The 18,177-nt window shown below is 37.3% G+C and overlaps 1 protein-coding gene across 9 annotated transcripts in view; it reads left to right on the top strand.

Moving 5' to 3' along the window:
* Positions 1-18,177, top strand: part of GK5 (glycerol kinase 5) — a 31,534-nt gene that overhangs the window by 6,685 nt on the left and 6,672 nt on the right. For 8 of the 9 annotated variants that reach the window (XM_076340983.1, XM_076340985.1, XM_076340984.1 and 5 more), the window contains exons 3-13: positions 459-534; positions 960-1,053; positions 2,021-2,152; positions 3,696-3,771; positions 4,456-4,517; positions 4,606-4,679; positions 5,008-5,068; positions 6,228-6,354; positions 9,630-9,734; positions 12,368-12,453; positions 17,908-18,011. In XM_076340983.1, the coding sequence (XP_076197098.1) occupies positions 459-534; positions 960-1,053; positions 2,021-2,152; positions 3,696-3,771; positions 4,456-4,517; positions 4,606-4,679; positions 5,008-5,068; positions 6,228-6,354; positions 9,630-9,734; positions 12,368-12,453; positions 17,908-18,011 (997 nt within the window). Of the gene's footprint in view, positions 1-458; positions 535-959; positions 1,054-2,020; positions 2,153-3,695; positions 3,772-4,455; positions 4,518-4,605; positions 4,680-5,007; positions 5,069-6,227; positions 6,355-9,629; positions 9,735-12,367; positions 12,454-17,907; positions 18,012-18,177 lie in introns of those variants that run through there. The other variant, XM_076340986.1, reaches the window with a different exon arrangement.

Below are 18,177 nucleotides of genomic sequence, written 5' to 3'. Positions count from 1 at the left end.
AATCAATCTAGTTTTGTTTCTTTATGGAATTTCTTTCCATAAGTTTGTAAAGGTACTTACTCCTTCTGTTTGTGTGTTTGTTCACATTCACCCCTGTGAAATGCCGGTTTTAATTGATTATATAGGCATATGTAACCTGCCTGCCTGTCTCTGTGACCGTTCAAGTAAAGTATCAACAGGCCTTTCAGAAGGTGGAAAGGGTCAGTGTGCCACAACTGCTTTTGTAAAATACATGGGTTTATTCAGCTGGTTCGGAATCAGTTGGTCTGACTCAGAGTTTGCTGATATTTCACTGCTCTAGCCGCTTAGTTGGCCAGTCTGTAGAGATTTATATTCTCTTAAATTACTAATTTCCTAAGTATTCCATAGGTCTTATAGTTATATTGGAAAATATATTGTGGTTTTGTTTGTTTCTTCAAATAAATGCTTTTTTTGTGTGGTTTATTTTTGTTTTTTAGCTGCGGGACTTCACATGAGGCAAATTGCTGGTCTTGGCATCTCAACGCAGAGAGCAACTTTCATTACATGGCACAAGTGTGTATATTGTGTGTTGTTTAAAATGAATTTGTATTCATAGAAGCAGATTGTAGAAATGTTGAACTCAGTCAAGTCACAACCTGAAAGCAGCAAATGTCAGTCACTCATGTTCTCTTGCGTTTGCAGAGCCACACCTTACAGCAGTTCAGAACGGTTTATAAGTGTATGTCATTTTTGTTTTGTTCTTAGTAGTTTGGAAGAGATGAATACATATGTATTTTTTAATTCTGGTGAGAAGCCTCACACTCAAAATGTCCACATGCCTATTACTAATTCCTCGAATCCACGAGGAGGATACACACTTATTTTAGGAATTGACCTAGTGTTAAGTGTCCTGACTGGAAATGGTGATTGATGTTGAATTTTTTGGGCAGTGTATGTTCTGTAGTTTTAAATGGGAATGTTCGAATACTGTTTTTCAGGAGGACAGGGAAACCTTTTCATAATTTCATAAGTTGGCAAGACTTAAGAAGTATTGAACTTGTGAATTCCTGGAATAAGTCCCTTCTGCTGAAGGTAAAACTGTGACAAGCTAGGTACTGCTTGGACATATTAGAACTGTTTCATTTTTATGAAGAGTGAGGGCAACATACAAAATACTGCACGTGTCCTGTTAACATGTTAATATGATGTGCTGTAGCCTAAAAACATATAACTGAGCAAGATTAGCATGGACAATAGTACCAAGAAAAAATGCAATACTGATAGCCTGAAGGTAATTAATTATGGGAAAAGATATCTGTAGGTCTAGCACACATTTTGTTACTTTTTATTCTCTTTGTTGTATTAAAATGTTGCCTGTTAACACTGCTACAGCATAATTTTTGGGTGTAGATAGTTCTTGGTTGGCAGCGTTTTGGGTTTTTTGTTTGGTTTTTTTAATGTACTCTTTGCTCAGATTATCTATAGAAGGTATGTTTTATGCTGCTTATGGCTTGTGCTTCATAGTTTTGGAAGAGAAAGATTTGCTCTAAGTGGAAAAACTGAAGTTGCTTTTCCTGTAAGTGGAAACTAACTAGCACACTCACAATAAGAAGTTAAATTCTTGGTTTTGCCACTGATTTCTTTTGTGAATGGAAACTTGATTAATGATTAAATTCTGGTTAATCTCGTAAAACCTGATCGAGCCTGTCTACTGTAGGAGAACTTTCACTGGAGTAACAGCATGTGACGCTGTCACCCACATCGCGCATTGTGCTCATATAGGTGACCTGTCTTCGTAATGCAGCGCAGTCTCTAGCATTGTGCCAGCAGAAGTCAGTAAAACAGACTTGCTGAGTGCAGCTGCTCTTTCCTGTGGTATTTGTTGTGGGAAGGCTACCTGTTGAAGTCCTGTGTAAGGATTCTCTAACAGAATTTTAGCTTTCTGAATCTAATCTCACGTCAGCAGCTTTCATCTGTGTTGTCATCCTTTAAAGATAATTGATCAGAAACCTTTAAAGGGAGAGATTAAAAATTAAGTAACTGTTTTCTTTTGAAACAGGTAGTCCATGTTATTTTTACAGTGCTTCATTTCTTGACTGGGAATGATCGATATTTGGCACCAAGTTTTCTTACTTTTTCAACACAACAAACTTCTATGAAGTTGTCATGGGTTTTTAAAAACATACATGAGGTAAGCTGGAAAGGGAAAAATAATAGCTTTCTTAAGTCATAATAATGGCTAGTGACTTAGGTTGGTTGTAACCTCTTCAGTTTTGTCTTGCTTGTTCTTTTCCTCAAAAGAACCAGAATGAAAGACTCTTATCTGTGTTAATGTTCAAAGCCTGTCTACCAAAATATCTACTCATGTTTATACAACTTTTTCCTCTGATTCTGGAAATGTGTAGTAGTAAAAAGTTTTCTTCATACATAAGAAACATAATAAAATAGCCTTATTTTACTTCATATAATTATACAGCTAGTAATTGTACTTCATTTTAAAGTTGTTTGCACTCTGGTTTTGCCTGACAATTGTATTTATTTTCAACTGGCACTCTTATCTTTCCACTCTGCATTATTCAGCGTTTACAGTTTCACAAATAATATCATACTGAACAATCAAACACTGCAATTTATTTTGCTTTTTGTTGTAGTGTAAATTGGAAACTACAGGTAAAATAAGTTGTGCTGGAATAATCTAATGGACTAATGAGCACTGAGCTATTTGTTACTGTATTCTTTGCTCTAATCCTTACCATTGTATTTATTGCTTCAGTCATCTTACTTTCTATGTTAATTTTCAAGTTATTTTTGAAGAAAATGGTTATCATCAATTTTCTACCCTGTGTAAAGAAACCCTGAAGCCTTGTCTGGTTTTGTCTGGTATTTTCTGTCACAAAACTAACTATTGAGAAGGTCAAGTATAATTTTTTACTGGCATGTTTTGGCTGGACCTGTTGAAAATGTGAGGTGTGAATTTGGAGGATTATAGAAGGTTATGCAGCTGCTGAGTTTTCAGTGAGATGAACGTTCTCCCACATTTTGTCAGGCACTGATACTTAAAACGTGATTATCAAACCAAGAAGCTCAAAAATTCATGGCTTTTAGTTACAGAGAATAATGTATACAGTCATGTTTTGAGTGAACTAGTTTGTGTGTTCTTTCTCTGAATTCTGTAGTTGTATACAGTATCAGTTAGTAGAAATTGGATGAAACCTGAATTTCCCATTTTAAAGGGGAAAAAAATCCCAAGGAAAGTAACATTTTGAACTCTTTACAGCCATCATAAACCAGAAAATGATGGCTCTGTCTTTATTGTTCTCAAGCATATATTTAAAAATACACTTATTTCTTACATTTCTGTTAATTTTTTATTTAAGTGCAGTATGCAGGACCTTGTTTTCTTTATTCACCACTCCTTCACCGCTGTTATAATTGTGGCTATAAAGTTTCCCATCTTAAGGCTCCGATGCCACCGCAGTAGAAGATTAATTGATTTTCTTTCTTTAGCAGCAACTGTAAGAAACTGTGGGTATTCTCTTTTAGGAGCATGAACTGTAGGATAACGTTACTTATATAGCCAATTTGCCCTTTTTTAGAAGAAATACTGGCAGAGACTTATTTTCTGGGGATGTTATCATTAACCATGAAGAAAATGAGAAAAGGAATCAGGAAATATGTTCCTCTTTATTGTACCCAGTTGTAAATCCTTTTTTTGTATGTATATTTGTTCCCAGGCTGAAGAAGCTGCCAAAAAAAATAACTGCTGCTTTGGAACAGTTGACACGTGGTTACTGTATAGATTGACTAAAGGTGAATGTTACAGTTCCTCTTAAATATTAATAAAATATACTGGAATCTAAGTACTGATGTTCATGACTGTCATTGATATTTCCTAGAATTCAAATACTTTTTTGACCATTTGTGCTTTTTTTATAATTGATGAGTATTGTAATATATTTACTGTTTAAAAAAAATAACTTCTGAATTAACTATTCCTTGGGCCTGCCTGGAAGGGCAGTCAGAAAGGGAAATAATTATTCATTGTAATCAACCTTTTAAGCATTTAAGATTTAAAGAGGACTACCAGAACTAATTGGCCTTGATTATTTTTACAGAAAAGTACCCGTGAAAGAAAAAGAACAAAGAATTGTTACAAATGTGGAAGAATTACAAGTTTCTGTCCTGAGGGCTAATGCCTGAGCAATTGGATAGATTATGACAGACAGTGATGCAGTCAGTGTTTACATGTTGTCAAAAGTACCGGCTCTCTTCTAGCCAGTTTCATGAGGGTAAAATAAGGTAATTAATAGATACACATTACAGTGAGCGCCAGGTAAAGTTTGTGTGCTCGTTTGTATCATTATGACTTTGCCTATAGACACTCAGTTTATGTTCCATGGGAGCCACCGAGATGTTTAAAGAAAAAGTATGTTTAAAATGACTCTTAAGTATTTGGATATCTGAAATCTTACTTTGTTCTTTTTTTCACGGTAGGTTCCGTGTATGCTACAGATTACTCAAATGCCAGTGCCACAGGCGTTTTTGAGCCCTTTATGGTATGTGCTGTTCCGAAAAAATGTTGTTGCTGTTTATTGTGCTTCTGAGAGAGTTGCTGACATTTTTACTTTTTCCATATTATTTCAGAAATGTTGGAACCCTACTTTGTGTAATTTACTTTCTATTCCGATGTCTATTTATCCTCCAGTGAAAGACACAAGGTAATTATGAAGGCATATTTAAAAGAATATGATACTTGTTAAATGAATTGCCTTTAGAAAAATACTACATAATCTGCACAGGCAAAGTAATATACACAAAAAAATTAAATTCTTTTTCTCTGCAGATGTACTTTTTTAACACTACATCCAAAACTTTATTTTTATTATCAGTATTTCTTAAAGTGATAGTTTTAATGCTTTCTTTAAAATAAATCGGTAGCGTTACTTTTCATATGTGATGCAGACCCAGGCCTTACATATCTAGATTTCATTGTAACAAAAAGGTCAGTTTAGTGTTGTGATGTTTCTCCATAACATTTATTTTAAGCTTCAACTTCGGATCAGCTGACTCTGAAATATTTGGGGTACCTATTCCAATAATGGCAGTGGTGAGTGAAAATGTTGTCTTACTTAAATCTGTGTATTTGTACCTATATTCTTTTTATCTAGCTTTGATTTAATACTTGCTTGTTTAGTAAGTATTCTCTATTCCTTCTCTATGACTTAACTACAGTAAAATTGGTTGTTGAATTTTTCTACAAAAACTCAGTTTACAACTTTAGGGGGAAAGGAAGAGAGAGGAATGGGAAGGAATTTCTAGAGGTTGAGGTCCATTAAGGTTAGATGACCAAATGATTAAGCACTGAACGTAGGACTTAACAGAGCTGGGTTCTGCTCTAAGCTCTGGTAATGTCTCTCTGGCTTAGAATCAGTTGTTCTAGATAAAGTTGTACAATGTACATCCTGGCTTGACTTCAGTAAGACTCTACACAAATGTAAGAGTGTTTGTTAATAGATCCGCTTGTGGTACCTCTTATTTCTTTTTTTCCCTAAAAATAAATGGAGAATAACTTGTTCTTGCCTCAGTAGTTAGGATTTGGGTAAGAAAAACCCATTATTCTTGTAAAATGATGACTTGTAGAAAAATCGGCTTGAATTGAGCTAAATGGAAAAAATGTCATCTATCCAACATGAATTTCTCTTGCTATTTTTAAAGAATTGTAGACTCAATTTATCTGTAAATTTACTGTTTCACCAAGGCACAAACATAAGTAAATACATTTAATAACCATCATCATTGTTGAAAAATTGAGCATGGAATAATTTGGTACAGGAGGGGTAGCAGGGAAAAAGGAAGGTGAGATCTCAAAACGTCAACTTTCTATTTGGGGGAAGAGGAGTTCAAGCCAACCTACTCTGTTCTGCTCCCTGGCATTGCGAATGCCCCGTTTATCCTCGTCAAATACTAAAACATAAAATATTTCTTCTGTTTTCGTAACACATTTCTCAGTGTTGCAAGCAATATTACAGACGTTCACGTTGTGTCCAAACCTGGTGTAATTTGATTCTAGTGATAAATCTGACTGTTGGAATGGCCTGCAAAGACTTAAGGAATTGTATGTGAGTCCTCCCTTAATGCTCAGTTCCTTTCTGAATGGTTATTTGTATTCAGGACTCTGAAGTGTTTGCATTGGTACTTTAAAATCCAGCAGCATTGTAGGCTGGTAGTTAATAGCTAACTTGTATTTGTTTTTGTTGGTACGGCAGGTAGCTGATCAGCAGTCAGCCATGTTTGGAGAATGCTGCTTTCACCCAGGAGATGTTAAACTGACGATGGGAACAGGTTGTTTTTGGAATGTGAATACTGGAGAGCATCTCTTTGCATCACGGAGAGGTAAGCTAGTGAAATTTTAGAGTATTTTACGTTACTTGACAGCTGTTAATGATGAGGGTACCAAAAGGGATAAAACAGGGCTATGCTTTTCCTTCTGTCTTCAGCTGTAGAAAAAGAGCTTGAAAGTGTTTTCAGAACAGAAGACTGGAAATTTTTAATTAGAAATGTAGATCTTGGTTATCCTGAAATATGCTTCTCAAGAACAGAATTTAAGTAACATCACTAATAATTATGTCTGCTACCTGCATCCCTCCTCTTTTTTTTTTTTTTTTCTTTTCTCTTCACCTGTTCTTGATAGCAGTATTATACAGTACAGGAATGGAGAAAAAGGGGATTGGTCCTCTGGCTTCTCACATCAAAATGTTCCAGTGGGTCGCTGTAAGTTCCTCCTCTTGAGCCCTTGTGCTTGGAAGTACCTGCAGTGAGAAAATGCAGGATTAGCAATTATTAGTTTTCTTGTAAAATACTAGAAATGGGCTCCCCAATGTGTTTCTAGTGTTTAAAACTTTATCGTTCTGAACATCTGTGGTCTGCCAAGCTTGTTAATTTGTCATAGGTGGCTATTTGTCAAGAGAGCAACAGGCGATACTGAAGTAAATTTGCCTGCGCAGTCTCTCTCTGTCTGTCATATTTTTAAACAGTTGCTAATTTCAGGAAGCCTACAATTAAAATGGGATGGGTGGGGCTGGGGAGGAGGACAGCAGTGTGCTAAGGAGACTTTCACCAGCTAAAGTCTGGAAGGACCTTGGCAAATACAGGAGATGTGTCAGAACTTAATAGCACGGACACTGAATTCCCTATGAATGCAAATGCTTTTTAGGCTGATTAATGATGTCGTTACGATGATACTTTTACTTAAGAAATCAGATGTATGTAGTCTGTGGAAATGTAATAGCAAAAACATACTGTAAGGCTTTTCCATTTTGTTTTCTTTTAAGAAAATATATGGCTATTGTGATCTGATAGGAGTTAAGGCACTGCTGTGAAACTTTTACTGCTTTAGGCTGTTACTTATGTTAAAAATTATTTTCCCTATGTTCTGTGGCTGTCGTGTGGTATGGTTAGTAAGACAAGTTAGGTACCTAGCTTTCTCAGTGCCCTGGGCATGAAATGTAACGTGTTCAATTTTTAAAGTTGACATATGTATTTAAGACTGCAAGTTGAATCCCTGCAGCATCCTTGTGCAAGCTATTCATTAGCTGCTGTTCTAGTTTCTGATCTACATTTAGTTGCTATATATGACAGTTTAAAAAAAAAAAAAAAAGTTCCTTTGAGAACAGCACTTCTCAACAATTCAATGATGGAAACGTTGTGTAGATTTTAAATCTACCTCTCTGGCAGTCTGATAGTTCTTAGTAACTGTGGTCATGCCAAGTGCCATGTTGATCTGTTCCCTAGAGATAGATTATCTTACACCACTGGAGATTGTGGTGTGAGCATCTTTAGGAAGGCTACCTCTGGACTTCTCTGTCCCTATTTAGCTGTCCTTCTCTAGGACTTTTGGCTCAAGGAATTGTTTGGTCTTGCTGCTTTGCAGCTTCACCTTTGGTAGAAAATAAAGATTGGAAGGGAGACCTGCACCAAGGGTCTGGAGACATGCATATCACCTTTTCCTTTCAAGAGACAAATATAAACTTTAATCTGAATAGCTACTGCTAATTGTTTTCCCTTGTAAGCACCAGAGTGCCTCCAGCACTAACCAAGTAACTAGTGCTACCACGCCACTCTTTTGGACACAGGCAAGCAAACTGGAGACGATTCTGTGAGAGACACTTGTGTATCAGCAAAGTCACCTTGAGAAAATAGAGAGAATCCCTAGATCCTTCTGATGCTTTTCTGGTCCTGTGGTTATTTGGACTCATTTACCTTTGTTGCATTACCCGTGACCTCTGAGTCCTGAGCAGGGTCCCATAAGGTCTGGGTGCTTTCTTCACTCCAACAGTTACAGTACTTGGGTTGGGTGAAGTTTTTATTGCAGTGGCCACTGAATGCTCAGGTTCTTACCGAGTGACCTGAAAAACCATTTGTCCAGCTGCAGTGCTGGAGAATATACACTGTTCAGCTAGATAACAAAGTCTTTGATTTAGCATTAAAAGCAGTACTCTGCAGGACTTTTGTGCTATGTCCTTACTAATACAGATATCAGACAAGAAGGTCTTTGCATTCACGTGGACAGTTTTAAGTAGTATGTCTCCCTTTTCTTTGTTAAGGTTTCAACATGGGGGGCAAAGGGGAGAACAAATCATCAGGTTTATCCTCATTATTGGCTCTTTATTTCTAATGTAATAGTATGTTCAAGCAGACAGGTCTTTGAAAATGCTGTACTGTGTTTTCAAAGAAACTAACAGTGTTTGCCCTATGTATTTCTGCCTTTCTTCTGAGATAAGGAAAAAAATATTTCGAAGTCATTGAAATTTTTTTTGAGCCACTGTGAAGCCAGAACTATTTGGTGGAAATCATAACTTCCTGCAAATCCCATCATGTAAACCATAGAAGTGCTAATCTTTCACAGTTATAGACAAAGTATGTCACCAAATATTTTTAATGAGTTTGGATGTTTCTTTTGTTGTTTATATTAGGCAAACATACTGGTAAAATGCTATAGTTAACTGGCAGTAGCCTTTGTTGGGGACAAGATTGGGCAAATTGTGAAACTTGCTTTCTTTTTTTGCTTTCGATGTGAGGAAGCATTGCGTATTGAAAAAGGAATAAAAAGTATATCACTTTCATCCTCTTTTATGAATAAGATCTATGTTCTAAGTTTGTGTTGCCTTTTTTGTTTTGTGTATATGTCTGTTTTAGTATTTGTGCTTCCCATCTGAAAGCCCAGCCTTCATGTTTTATGTTTTGGGGAAGTAAATTCAGACTTTTTAGAAACCATTGGGGAAAATTAGATAGATTGAAAATAAATAGGAAAACACTGATAAATTTTTAAGTCTACACAATCTCTTCTCATTTAAAAAAAAAAGTAGGTGCAGATAGCTCTTCTCTTTAGCTTAAGGGGGGGGTGTTGTAATTTGATAGTGAATTTTTTTTTTAGGTTAACTTTGGTTTAACAAACTGTTGTTCGAGTCCCTTGTAATTTCATCACTAAATTTTAAACAATATGTTTAACCTCTATTAGTGACTTTTTTTTTAGCTTGATTTCTGCAAAGGAATTGAATAAAAACTACTTCTTTTTAGTTGGGTTTATTGTGGGGCGTGCTTGTATATGTTTTTCTGGAAACATTTAATTTAACTAGGTGTTTTGTTTTGTTTCTTGGAAAATAATTAAGGTCTGTATCCACTGATTGGTTGGAAGATTGGGGAAGAAGTTGTTTACTTAACTGAAGGCTGTATGTCAGACATTGGCACTGCCATAAAATGGGCTCAGGATATAAGTAAGTAGTTCTTTAATTTTATAGAGGGTAAGATACATTACTACTTAAGAAACTGTTTTATGGGTTTTAGTTATGTTATTGGGCTTGGTTTTATTATCCATAATTGAAGAAACTAGACTACACGTTTTGGACAGCGGAAAATGCACAGTCTCGTTAGTAGGGCTGAGTGTATTTACTGCAGAGAGTTTGGTTTGCACAATCATCTCCCCATTCAGACTCTGCCTCTCAGACCCTCCTACCTATGTAGGCTTTTATTTTCCTGAAACATTTTACTCCTCACTTGCTTTCTCTTGAGCATGACGAACTTCCTGATGCTTTTTTTGTTTTTTTTTTTAACCTGGTATCCAGACTTGAATAGAAATGGTGTAAAGGAGACCTGTCTAAAGTTAGATGTGTGCTGTTTTAGGGTATTTGGACTTGAATTTTCAGTTGAGGAGAAGCACAGAAATTGACTACTGATGAAGTCTAGGTAGCATGATTGTAAATGCAATATTCCACAAACAGTTGCTGTAATGCTTTTGAGAGATCTCTAGCTGTACATCTCAGAATTAATAACAGGCTATATGAAAATAAAGTGAAGAACTTTATTTTAAAAGTAACGGTGTTGTGTGTGTTGCTTCACATAGAAGTAATGTGCCTTTTGGATGTGACTATTATGTAATGAAGAGACTTGTGTTCCACATTAATAAAAGACTAAGGAAAATACTAGCTCTATAGTAGTTGATGTTCAAAACCACTGATTGTTTATAGGACAACTTTTCTGAGTGTTCTAATAAACTATTTACTTGGTTTATGTAGAAATTTAGTACACCTTTACTAGGGTGCAAAAAAGGAATTGGTGTCTCAAACTTCGGATTATCTAGGAAAGGTTTTCCTGAAGCTTACCACAAAATTCCGTATTTCTTGAAGTTGTCAACTTCTGCTGCGTATGTGCATATACATGCTCGTGAATGTGCCCTTAAGGATTAAGTATGACTCAGATTGGTCCTCAGCTCTTCATCATTCAACATTTGACTGAGCCTAGAGAATAACAGCCTCTAGTCTTTTGAGGAAATTACTCAATTCAATACACAGTTCAGTGCTGCAGATACAAGTATCAGGGGTACATATATAAGCTTGCTACTTCATATTCTATACTTAAAATGGATACTTATCCATATAGAACTTATCCATACTTAAAATGGATATTATTGGTATATGCAGAGCAATAGTATAAAGGATTTTTAGCTAGCCAGGAGTGAAATGGACGTGACCTACAGTTGTTACCACAGGCAAAAATTGAGGAAGTTTTAGAGAGAGAGAAAAAAATAGGCATGCTGCTATAAACTCTCTAATAAGTAAGACCTTTATTTTCTGGAAATAACAATTACAGAGGAGCAGAATTCAGAAACTTTTACCAGCTTTACGAATAAAGAGAAGGGTAAAACTTTTGCTCTACAGAAGGAATTGGGCCAAAACAAGGTAAGCTAATGGCCTCAGTAAGGATGGTGAGGCTCAACGTGGATGAAGATGAGACATATAATAGCGGTAAAGGTTTGGAAATAGGAATTTCTGCAGCAAGACAATTTAATGGGCTTCTTTTAGTGGGATCAGATCACTTCTAAGAATTTTGAAAAAGTAGTATGTGGAATTTCAAGGTGAAGTCAATCTTACTTAATTTTTTCATTTTCTCTCCTGACATAGAGGTACTCTATATAGTTCACTAATAGCAAATACAACAAGAAGGAAAAGGTGTGACTTAGGCTTTATTAGTCTGGGCACAGTAGACTCCAAAGCTTTTAAACAAATGTATGAAGGTTACAAAGGTAAATTGAAACTCCTGGTAAGTTACCAAGATGGGTTTTTCAAAGATAAATTGAGCTAGATTAACCTAATTTATCTTTGATAGGAAAATTTACTTTTTAGACAAGAAAAAACAATAGCTCTCATTTACAGGAGACCTCTAGTCTTCTGTCAAAACATGTTATGTGGCCATATAAGGACATTATTAGTTAAAACTACAGAAGATGGGTTTTAGTACAAGAACTGGATGTGGGTAAAGAACAAGCTAAAGAGGGATGTCTGTAAAGTTGTGAAAGGAGACATCCAGCTAGACAAAGAATAAAAGTAGTGTCTATCAAGGAGGTGTTATTAGGACCTACCTTATTTATATTTACGTGTCAGTCACTTGTAAAAATATTAAGGGTGCTGATAAAATATCATGGGTATTAAGGACTATGTCTGTAGTCATTTGGTGCTTGGGCTGACAATAACAACATCTTTGGGGGGAAAAAACATTTGTTTTGCAAATCTAGGTTTTTATCATACTGAGGGTGCCGTTGTTAGCATTCTCAATTCCCATTTATGTCTGTTTGGAAAGCTAATGACCTCTTACAAGATGTGAAGATTAAAAGGCTATAGCATAACAGATATGAAAGGATCCTTTTGAATTTAGTCTTCATCTGAATAGGATTTTTTTTTTTTTAATGTGACTGATGGACATGAAATACAGGAGAAGCGATCGTTTCCCTTGGAACATGTAGTTCAAGAATATTACAAAAGGAAATAGTCTAACCCTGGATTTTTCTCTCTTTAGTAATATATGAAGAAATTGAAGTAAATAATAAAAGCATATGACTTATGCATCTTTACAGATCTTTTCACCAATGTAGATGAAACAGAAAAAATGGCACGGAGTATTGTTGATTCTCAAGGCGTTTGTTTTGTTCCAGGTTTTCAGGTAAAATTATTATTACTAATACAATTGAGAATGTATTTTTAATAACCCAGTTAAAATTTTAACTTTCACATGTTCAAATGTAGTAATTTATTCTGTATTATTTATTTGGTACTACCCAGGTTCTTATTCTCTGTCCCTCACCACAATGTATGAAGATCATTGTCATATGAGAATGCTTAAACACACCCCCATGAGAAAAACCCTACGAAATAGGGAAATTACTTCCATTTTGCAGATGGAGACCTGAGGGACAGATAAACTAAATGACTTGCCCACAGTAACTCAGGCAGTGCCTGCAGAGACAGAAACTGATCCCATAGCTTTTCTGCCTCAAGCAAAGCCTTCATTGAGACAATGCTTCTAAGCACTGTTCTAAAAGAATTAATTTTATTCTGCCTCTTTTCAAGATATAGGTTGCAATTCATCAGAACACTTAAACATACTTAAATATGAGCAAGATTGCAAGTCGTGCTGTTATGAAAAGCAAAGATAGTAATATTTAGACACTTCTTTGATATACAGATTTTAATCTGAATTAGATTTTTTTCCCTTTAAAATAGGGTTTGTGCCTTGTTGCTGAGCACAATGTGTATAGTAAGGAGTTCCTGGCATTTGTTCTCCCCTTTAGTCCCCTCCATTTCCCAGTAGCTTGCTTTTACCTTCCTCTCTATTTGAGGAACTTCCTGCAATTACTTGATCCCCTCTGGGTAACAAGCTCTGGGTTCTTTCTACTTGCTTTCCATTATTGCTAGAGACTTATGTATCCTCATGTCTGTCCTCTCCACCTCTGATTCACGATCCCTCTTGAGTTTCATTACAGATGTGAGTTACTGTCCCTGTGCAGAGGCAGCAACAAGGGTGATATTGATACTGCAGTTCAGTCTAGCGTATTAGTCTAGATTGGAATTGATGGGAATTCCAGTTAATACATTACATTAAATGACAAATTGTGATAGCTGGGGAGTTGACATACTGCCTATTCAGCTACAGAGCAGTTGCTTTCAGTATGGGTTTGATGGTTGGTAATAATAGTTTGTAATTTATCACCACAAAATATGACAGAGCCGCAAGTCAGAGCTTGTAGACAAACCTTCATACAGAATGAAAATAAACAGGTTTTGCTACTGTAGCTGTTGCTAGCTTAAGGACTGTGCAGAGCCCCAAAACGTTTTCCTCTAGTTATGCCACTGTCCTGAGCAACATGAGATAATCTGACTAAAAGCACGCTTTCAGCAGCATGGCTGTTTCTACATTGTGGGTTTGTCAACATGAAAATATCCATGTCTCCACAAAACTTTGTTCTTCTAATCAGTGGTGTTGTCCAGGAGAAACTCAGTGGTGTAGCCCCGGTCTCCAAGTTGTTATTTGGAACATTAGCATTATAAACTGTATTGGACAGATGGGCCAGGCAAGATGAAGGGAAAGCTGTTGCTGTACTGTGGGGGTTGAGTAATGTCTGCCATCAGCTGGTTCTTTGATGTATAGACAACTGGTGTTTGTGAACCTGTCAGGTGTTCAAAAGTTACTGTTACTCAAACAAAGAAGAGCCATTAAGATGAAGACAGTATTCTTTTTCTGCTCAAAAATCACCACCTTCTTTTTTCTCTTGGAAGTCTTAGGTAGTAATTTGTTAGTTTGAATACATACATTTTAGAGCTACATGGAATGTTTTTGAAAGCTCATCTTTCTGTGTGGGTCCAAAAGTGCATTTTATTTTGATCTTCATTGGTCTACCATACTCGGTTTGATCATTCCCAGGACTAGTGTTTTTTTCAAAAGAAACTTAACATCTTTAATCTTACCTTTGTGTGACTCCTGTATGTTAATGGAACAAGGCAAAGAAAATTTTCATTTCTTCTGCAGGTAGCCCAGCTACCTTCTCTCAAACAGCCGACCAAATCATTATATTTATTTTTAGGGGTATAAAGCTTGATTATGCTGAGATGTTTTCCATTTAGCATTTACTGTGAGTAATTGTGCTGTGAATAAGCAAATGTTGAGCCATGCCAAATTTCAATATTTGCAGACAGGAATCCTGAGGTAGACAAATGTTAGTCTGAATCTTTTTTGAACATTTGATTCTATTAATATTCAAGTTCTAGAGATGTTGGTAAAACCTCTTTTTTGTTTGGTTGGTTTTTGTTTTGCTTTGTGGGTTTGTCTCCCCCTTGCTTTCTTGACACTGTCTCCAGAAGGAACCCCAGCTAGCTTCTTGGTAAACATTGATTCAGTCTCTTTTTCTCTAATTCTAATATTCCCAGTCCAAATTTAGAAGCTGTACTTAGAAAACTGAATGGTTTTCTCTTTAACTGTGACATCTGGTTACCACTAATAGTACCCACCAATGTGAATTTCTTTGCCTTTTAAAAGCCCTGCGTATTGCAGTGGAACATGCTTAGCTAGTAGACTCACAGGAGCAGCATCTGTATCAATTTAGAAGCTGAGTAGATTAAATGGTATGAAAGGGGACATAAACAGAGTTGAACGCTTCTGGGACTGTAACGTGTCTGCTTAGCTTCACTGGCTAGGTGCTAACACAAATTGATTGTATGGTTATGTTTCTTAGACCTCAAAATGATAGTGGTTGGGGAGGGTTCTTACGAAGCCCACGTGTTCGTAGAATCATAGAATGGTTTGGGTTGGAAGGGACTTCTAAAGGTCATCTAGTCCAACCCCCCTGCAATGAGCAGGGACATCTTCAACTAGATCAAGTTCCTCAGAGCCCTGTCCAACCTGACCTGGAATGTTTCCAGGGATGGGGCATCCACCACCTCTCTGGGCAACCTGTGCCAGTGTTTCACCACCCTCAGTGTAAAAAATTTCTTCCTTCTATCTAGTCTATGTCTACCCTCTTTTAGTTTAAAACCGTTAGCCCTTGTCCTGTTGCAACAGGCCCTATTAAAAAGTTTGTCCCCATCTTTCTTATAAGCCCCCTTCAAGTACTGATAGGCTGCAATAAGGTGTCCCTGAAGCCTTCTCTTCTCTAGGCTGAACAACCCCAACTCTCTCAGCCTTTCTTCACAGGAGAGGTGTTCCATCCCCCTGAGCATTTTTGTGACCCTCCTCTGGACCCGCTCCAACAGGTCCGTGTCTTTCTTATGCTGAGGGCTCCAGAGCTGGACGCAGTGCTCCAGGGGGGGTCTCACCAGAGCAGAGCAGAGGGGCAGAATCCCCTCCCTCGACCTGCTGGCCACGCTTCTTGGGATGCAGCCCAGGATAGGGTTGGCCTTCTGGGCTGCGAGCGCACGTTGCTGGCTCATGTCCAGCTTTTCATCCACCAGTACCCCCAAGTCCTTCTCGGCAGGGCTGCTCTCAATCCCTTCATCCCCCAGCCTGGATTGATACCGGGGGTTGCCCCGACCCAGGTGCAGGACCTTGCACTTGGCCTTGTTGACCCTCATGATGTTCACACAGGCGCACTTCTCGAGCTTGTCCAGGTCCCTCTGGATGGCATCCCGTCCCTCTGGCGTGTTGACCACACCACTCAGCTTGGTGTCATCTGCGAACTTGCTGAGGGTGCGCTCAATCCCACTGTCTGTGTCACTGATGAAGATATTAAACAGTACCGGTCCCAATATGGACCCCTGCGGGATGCCACTCGTCACCAATCTCCATCTGGACGTTGAGCTGTTGACCACTACCCTCTGGATGCGACCATCTAACCAATTCCTCACCCACCGGACAGTCCACCCATCAAATCCATACCTCTCCAGTTTAGAGAGAAGGATGTTGTGGGGAACTGTGTCAAAGGCCTTACAGAGGTCCAGGTAGACGACATCCATAGCTTTTCCCGTGTCCGCTGATGTAGTCACTCCATCAGAGAAGGCCACTAGGTTGGTGAGGCAGGACTTGCCCTTGGTGACGCCATGCTGGCTGTCTCGAATCACCTCCTTGTCCTCCATGTGCCTTAGCATAGCTTCCAGGAGGGTCTGTTCCATGATCTTCCCAGGCACAGAGGCGAGACTGACTGGCCTGTAGCTCCCCGGGTCTTCCTTTTTTCCCTTTTTAAAAATGGGGGTGATGTTTCCCCTTTTCCAGTCAGTGGGAACTTAAACTCATTTCCTACGCAGAGTAAAATGTTTCTCTACTCATCCATATTAAGGCAATAACAACCAAGTTTGTTTCTTACTGGATTCTACTGCTGTGATGCAGCGCACTGAGAGGAGCATCGTTGTGAACATGTATTTGAAATTGAGTGAATATGTGCATTAGTCATTCTTCCTCTTACTCATTCTGCTAGAAACAGGGGTTTCCAGGGTTAATTTGCTGTGGTTGGTAGTAACAGCAAAAACTTAAGACTCTTCATTGGGGTGTGTGCATATATATGCACTGCTACTTTTTTCTTTTTTTTAATGATTGATTCTTTTAAGATACTCACCCTTATGTAGAATATGAGTCTATGCTTTTTAGTTTATTATCCTGTATATGAAAATCTGTAAACTTGGAAGCCATGGATCTGTATTATGCTACTGGGCTGGACAAGTGGTTCCATTCTTAGAATGGGAAGGGTACTTGTATATGGAAAAAAAAAGAATATTTTCTTTTACTGTAATGCAGAAGCTTCTTCTATTTAGGAACTTCTGCAAAATGCCAGTTTTCCTTTTGGCTGTATGTACCTATCCATACGTTTGTGGTGGTGTTTTTTTTTTTTAACATATGTTAGCATTTTCTTAATTTACTTTATAAATATGTGTGTGTATATTTTATATGCATGAAATTCAAACTTCTGGTAAGTGTTGTCATAGCTGATATTTAGCACAATACAACTGGAAAGGATTGTTTCAATTTAAAAATTACTGTCTACAGTGAAAATAAGATTTAACATTGTCACAAACCAGGTACGGACCAGCAAATTAATATTTTGTGATAAAGTTCATCAGAGGAGTGGAGAGGAGATTCATCAATCAATCCTCCAGTTCTGCAAAAAAAAAAGACAACTTAGTGACCATTAGAATTTTAGTTGGACTCTGTTTATCGGTGTCACTGGAAACAGGCTGTAGTATAAACTAATAAAGAGTATTACCATCCTTTTCAGTGTTACTTTTAAAAGTCAGTTCATCTTTCTTTCAGCAGTTCAGGAGTGTTTTAAAAAAAAAAAAAAGCGTGTGTGTGAAATCTTGCTAGAGAACAGCAATATCAGTGTGCCCTGTCCTAGACACTTAAAGTGTACGCTATATGTATTTTAAAGGGAAGTCATACAGATTAGTGTTATTTAGTATGTCAGATTTGGAAGAAGTCACTTAAACCTTTTTCCTGTTGAAAGAAGCTATTTAAACTGTTAACTGAGTTAGCTAAAATAATACTATATACCTCTTACATACTGTTTTCAATTTTCTCCTTTCACTATGCTGCCTGTAATTGTCGTAAGTTATTTTTTTTTTCTTACTATTTGACTCCTTTCTCAAAAGCCTGCAAATACAATTCACTAAACTCATGATGAAATCTTTTCTGCAGGTTTCTGTGAATGACCCATATTTATGTGCCTCTTTCATGGGGCTGAAACCTTCCACTACCAGAAACCATCTTGTACGAGCTATATTGGAATCTGTAGCTTTCAGGTACTGCTTAGCTAATTATCTTGCTTATATTTTCTTATGTTCGCTTTTATTTTGCTCGGCAGTGTTAAATGGATGCATGGACTTCTGCAGTTTGTAAAATATAAATTGCAGTAATCCATTACTGTTACACTGAAAAGGAGCTTTAGCTGCTTTCCTCTTTTTCTTT

Source organism: Aptenodytes patagonicus, chromosome 6, assembly GCF_965638725.1.
Source record: "Aptenodytes patagonicus chromosome 6, bAptPat1.pri.cur, whole genome shotgun sequence".
Classification (NCBI taxonomy): Eukaryota; Metazoa; Chordata; class Aves; order Sphenisciformes; family Spheniscidae; genus Aptenodytes; species Aptenodytes patagonicus.
The sequence above is the reverse complement of the archived record's forward strand: the minus strand, read 5'-3'. Positions and strand labels throughout refer to the sequence as shown.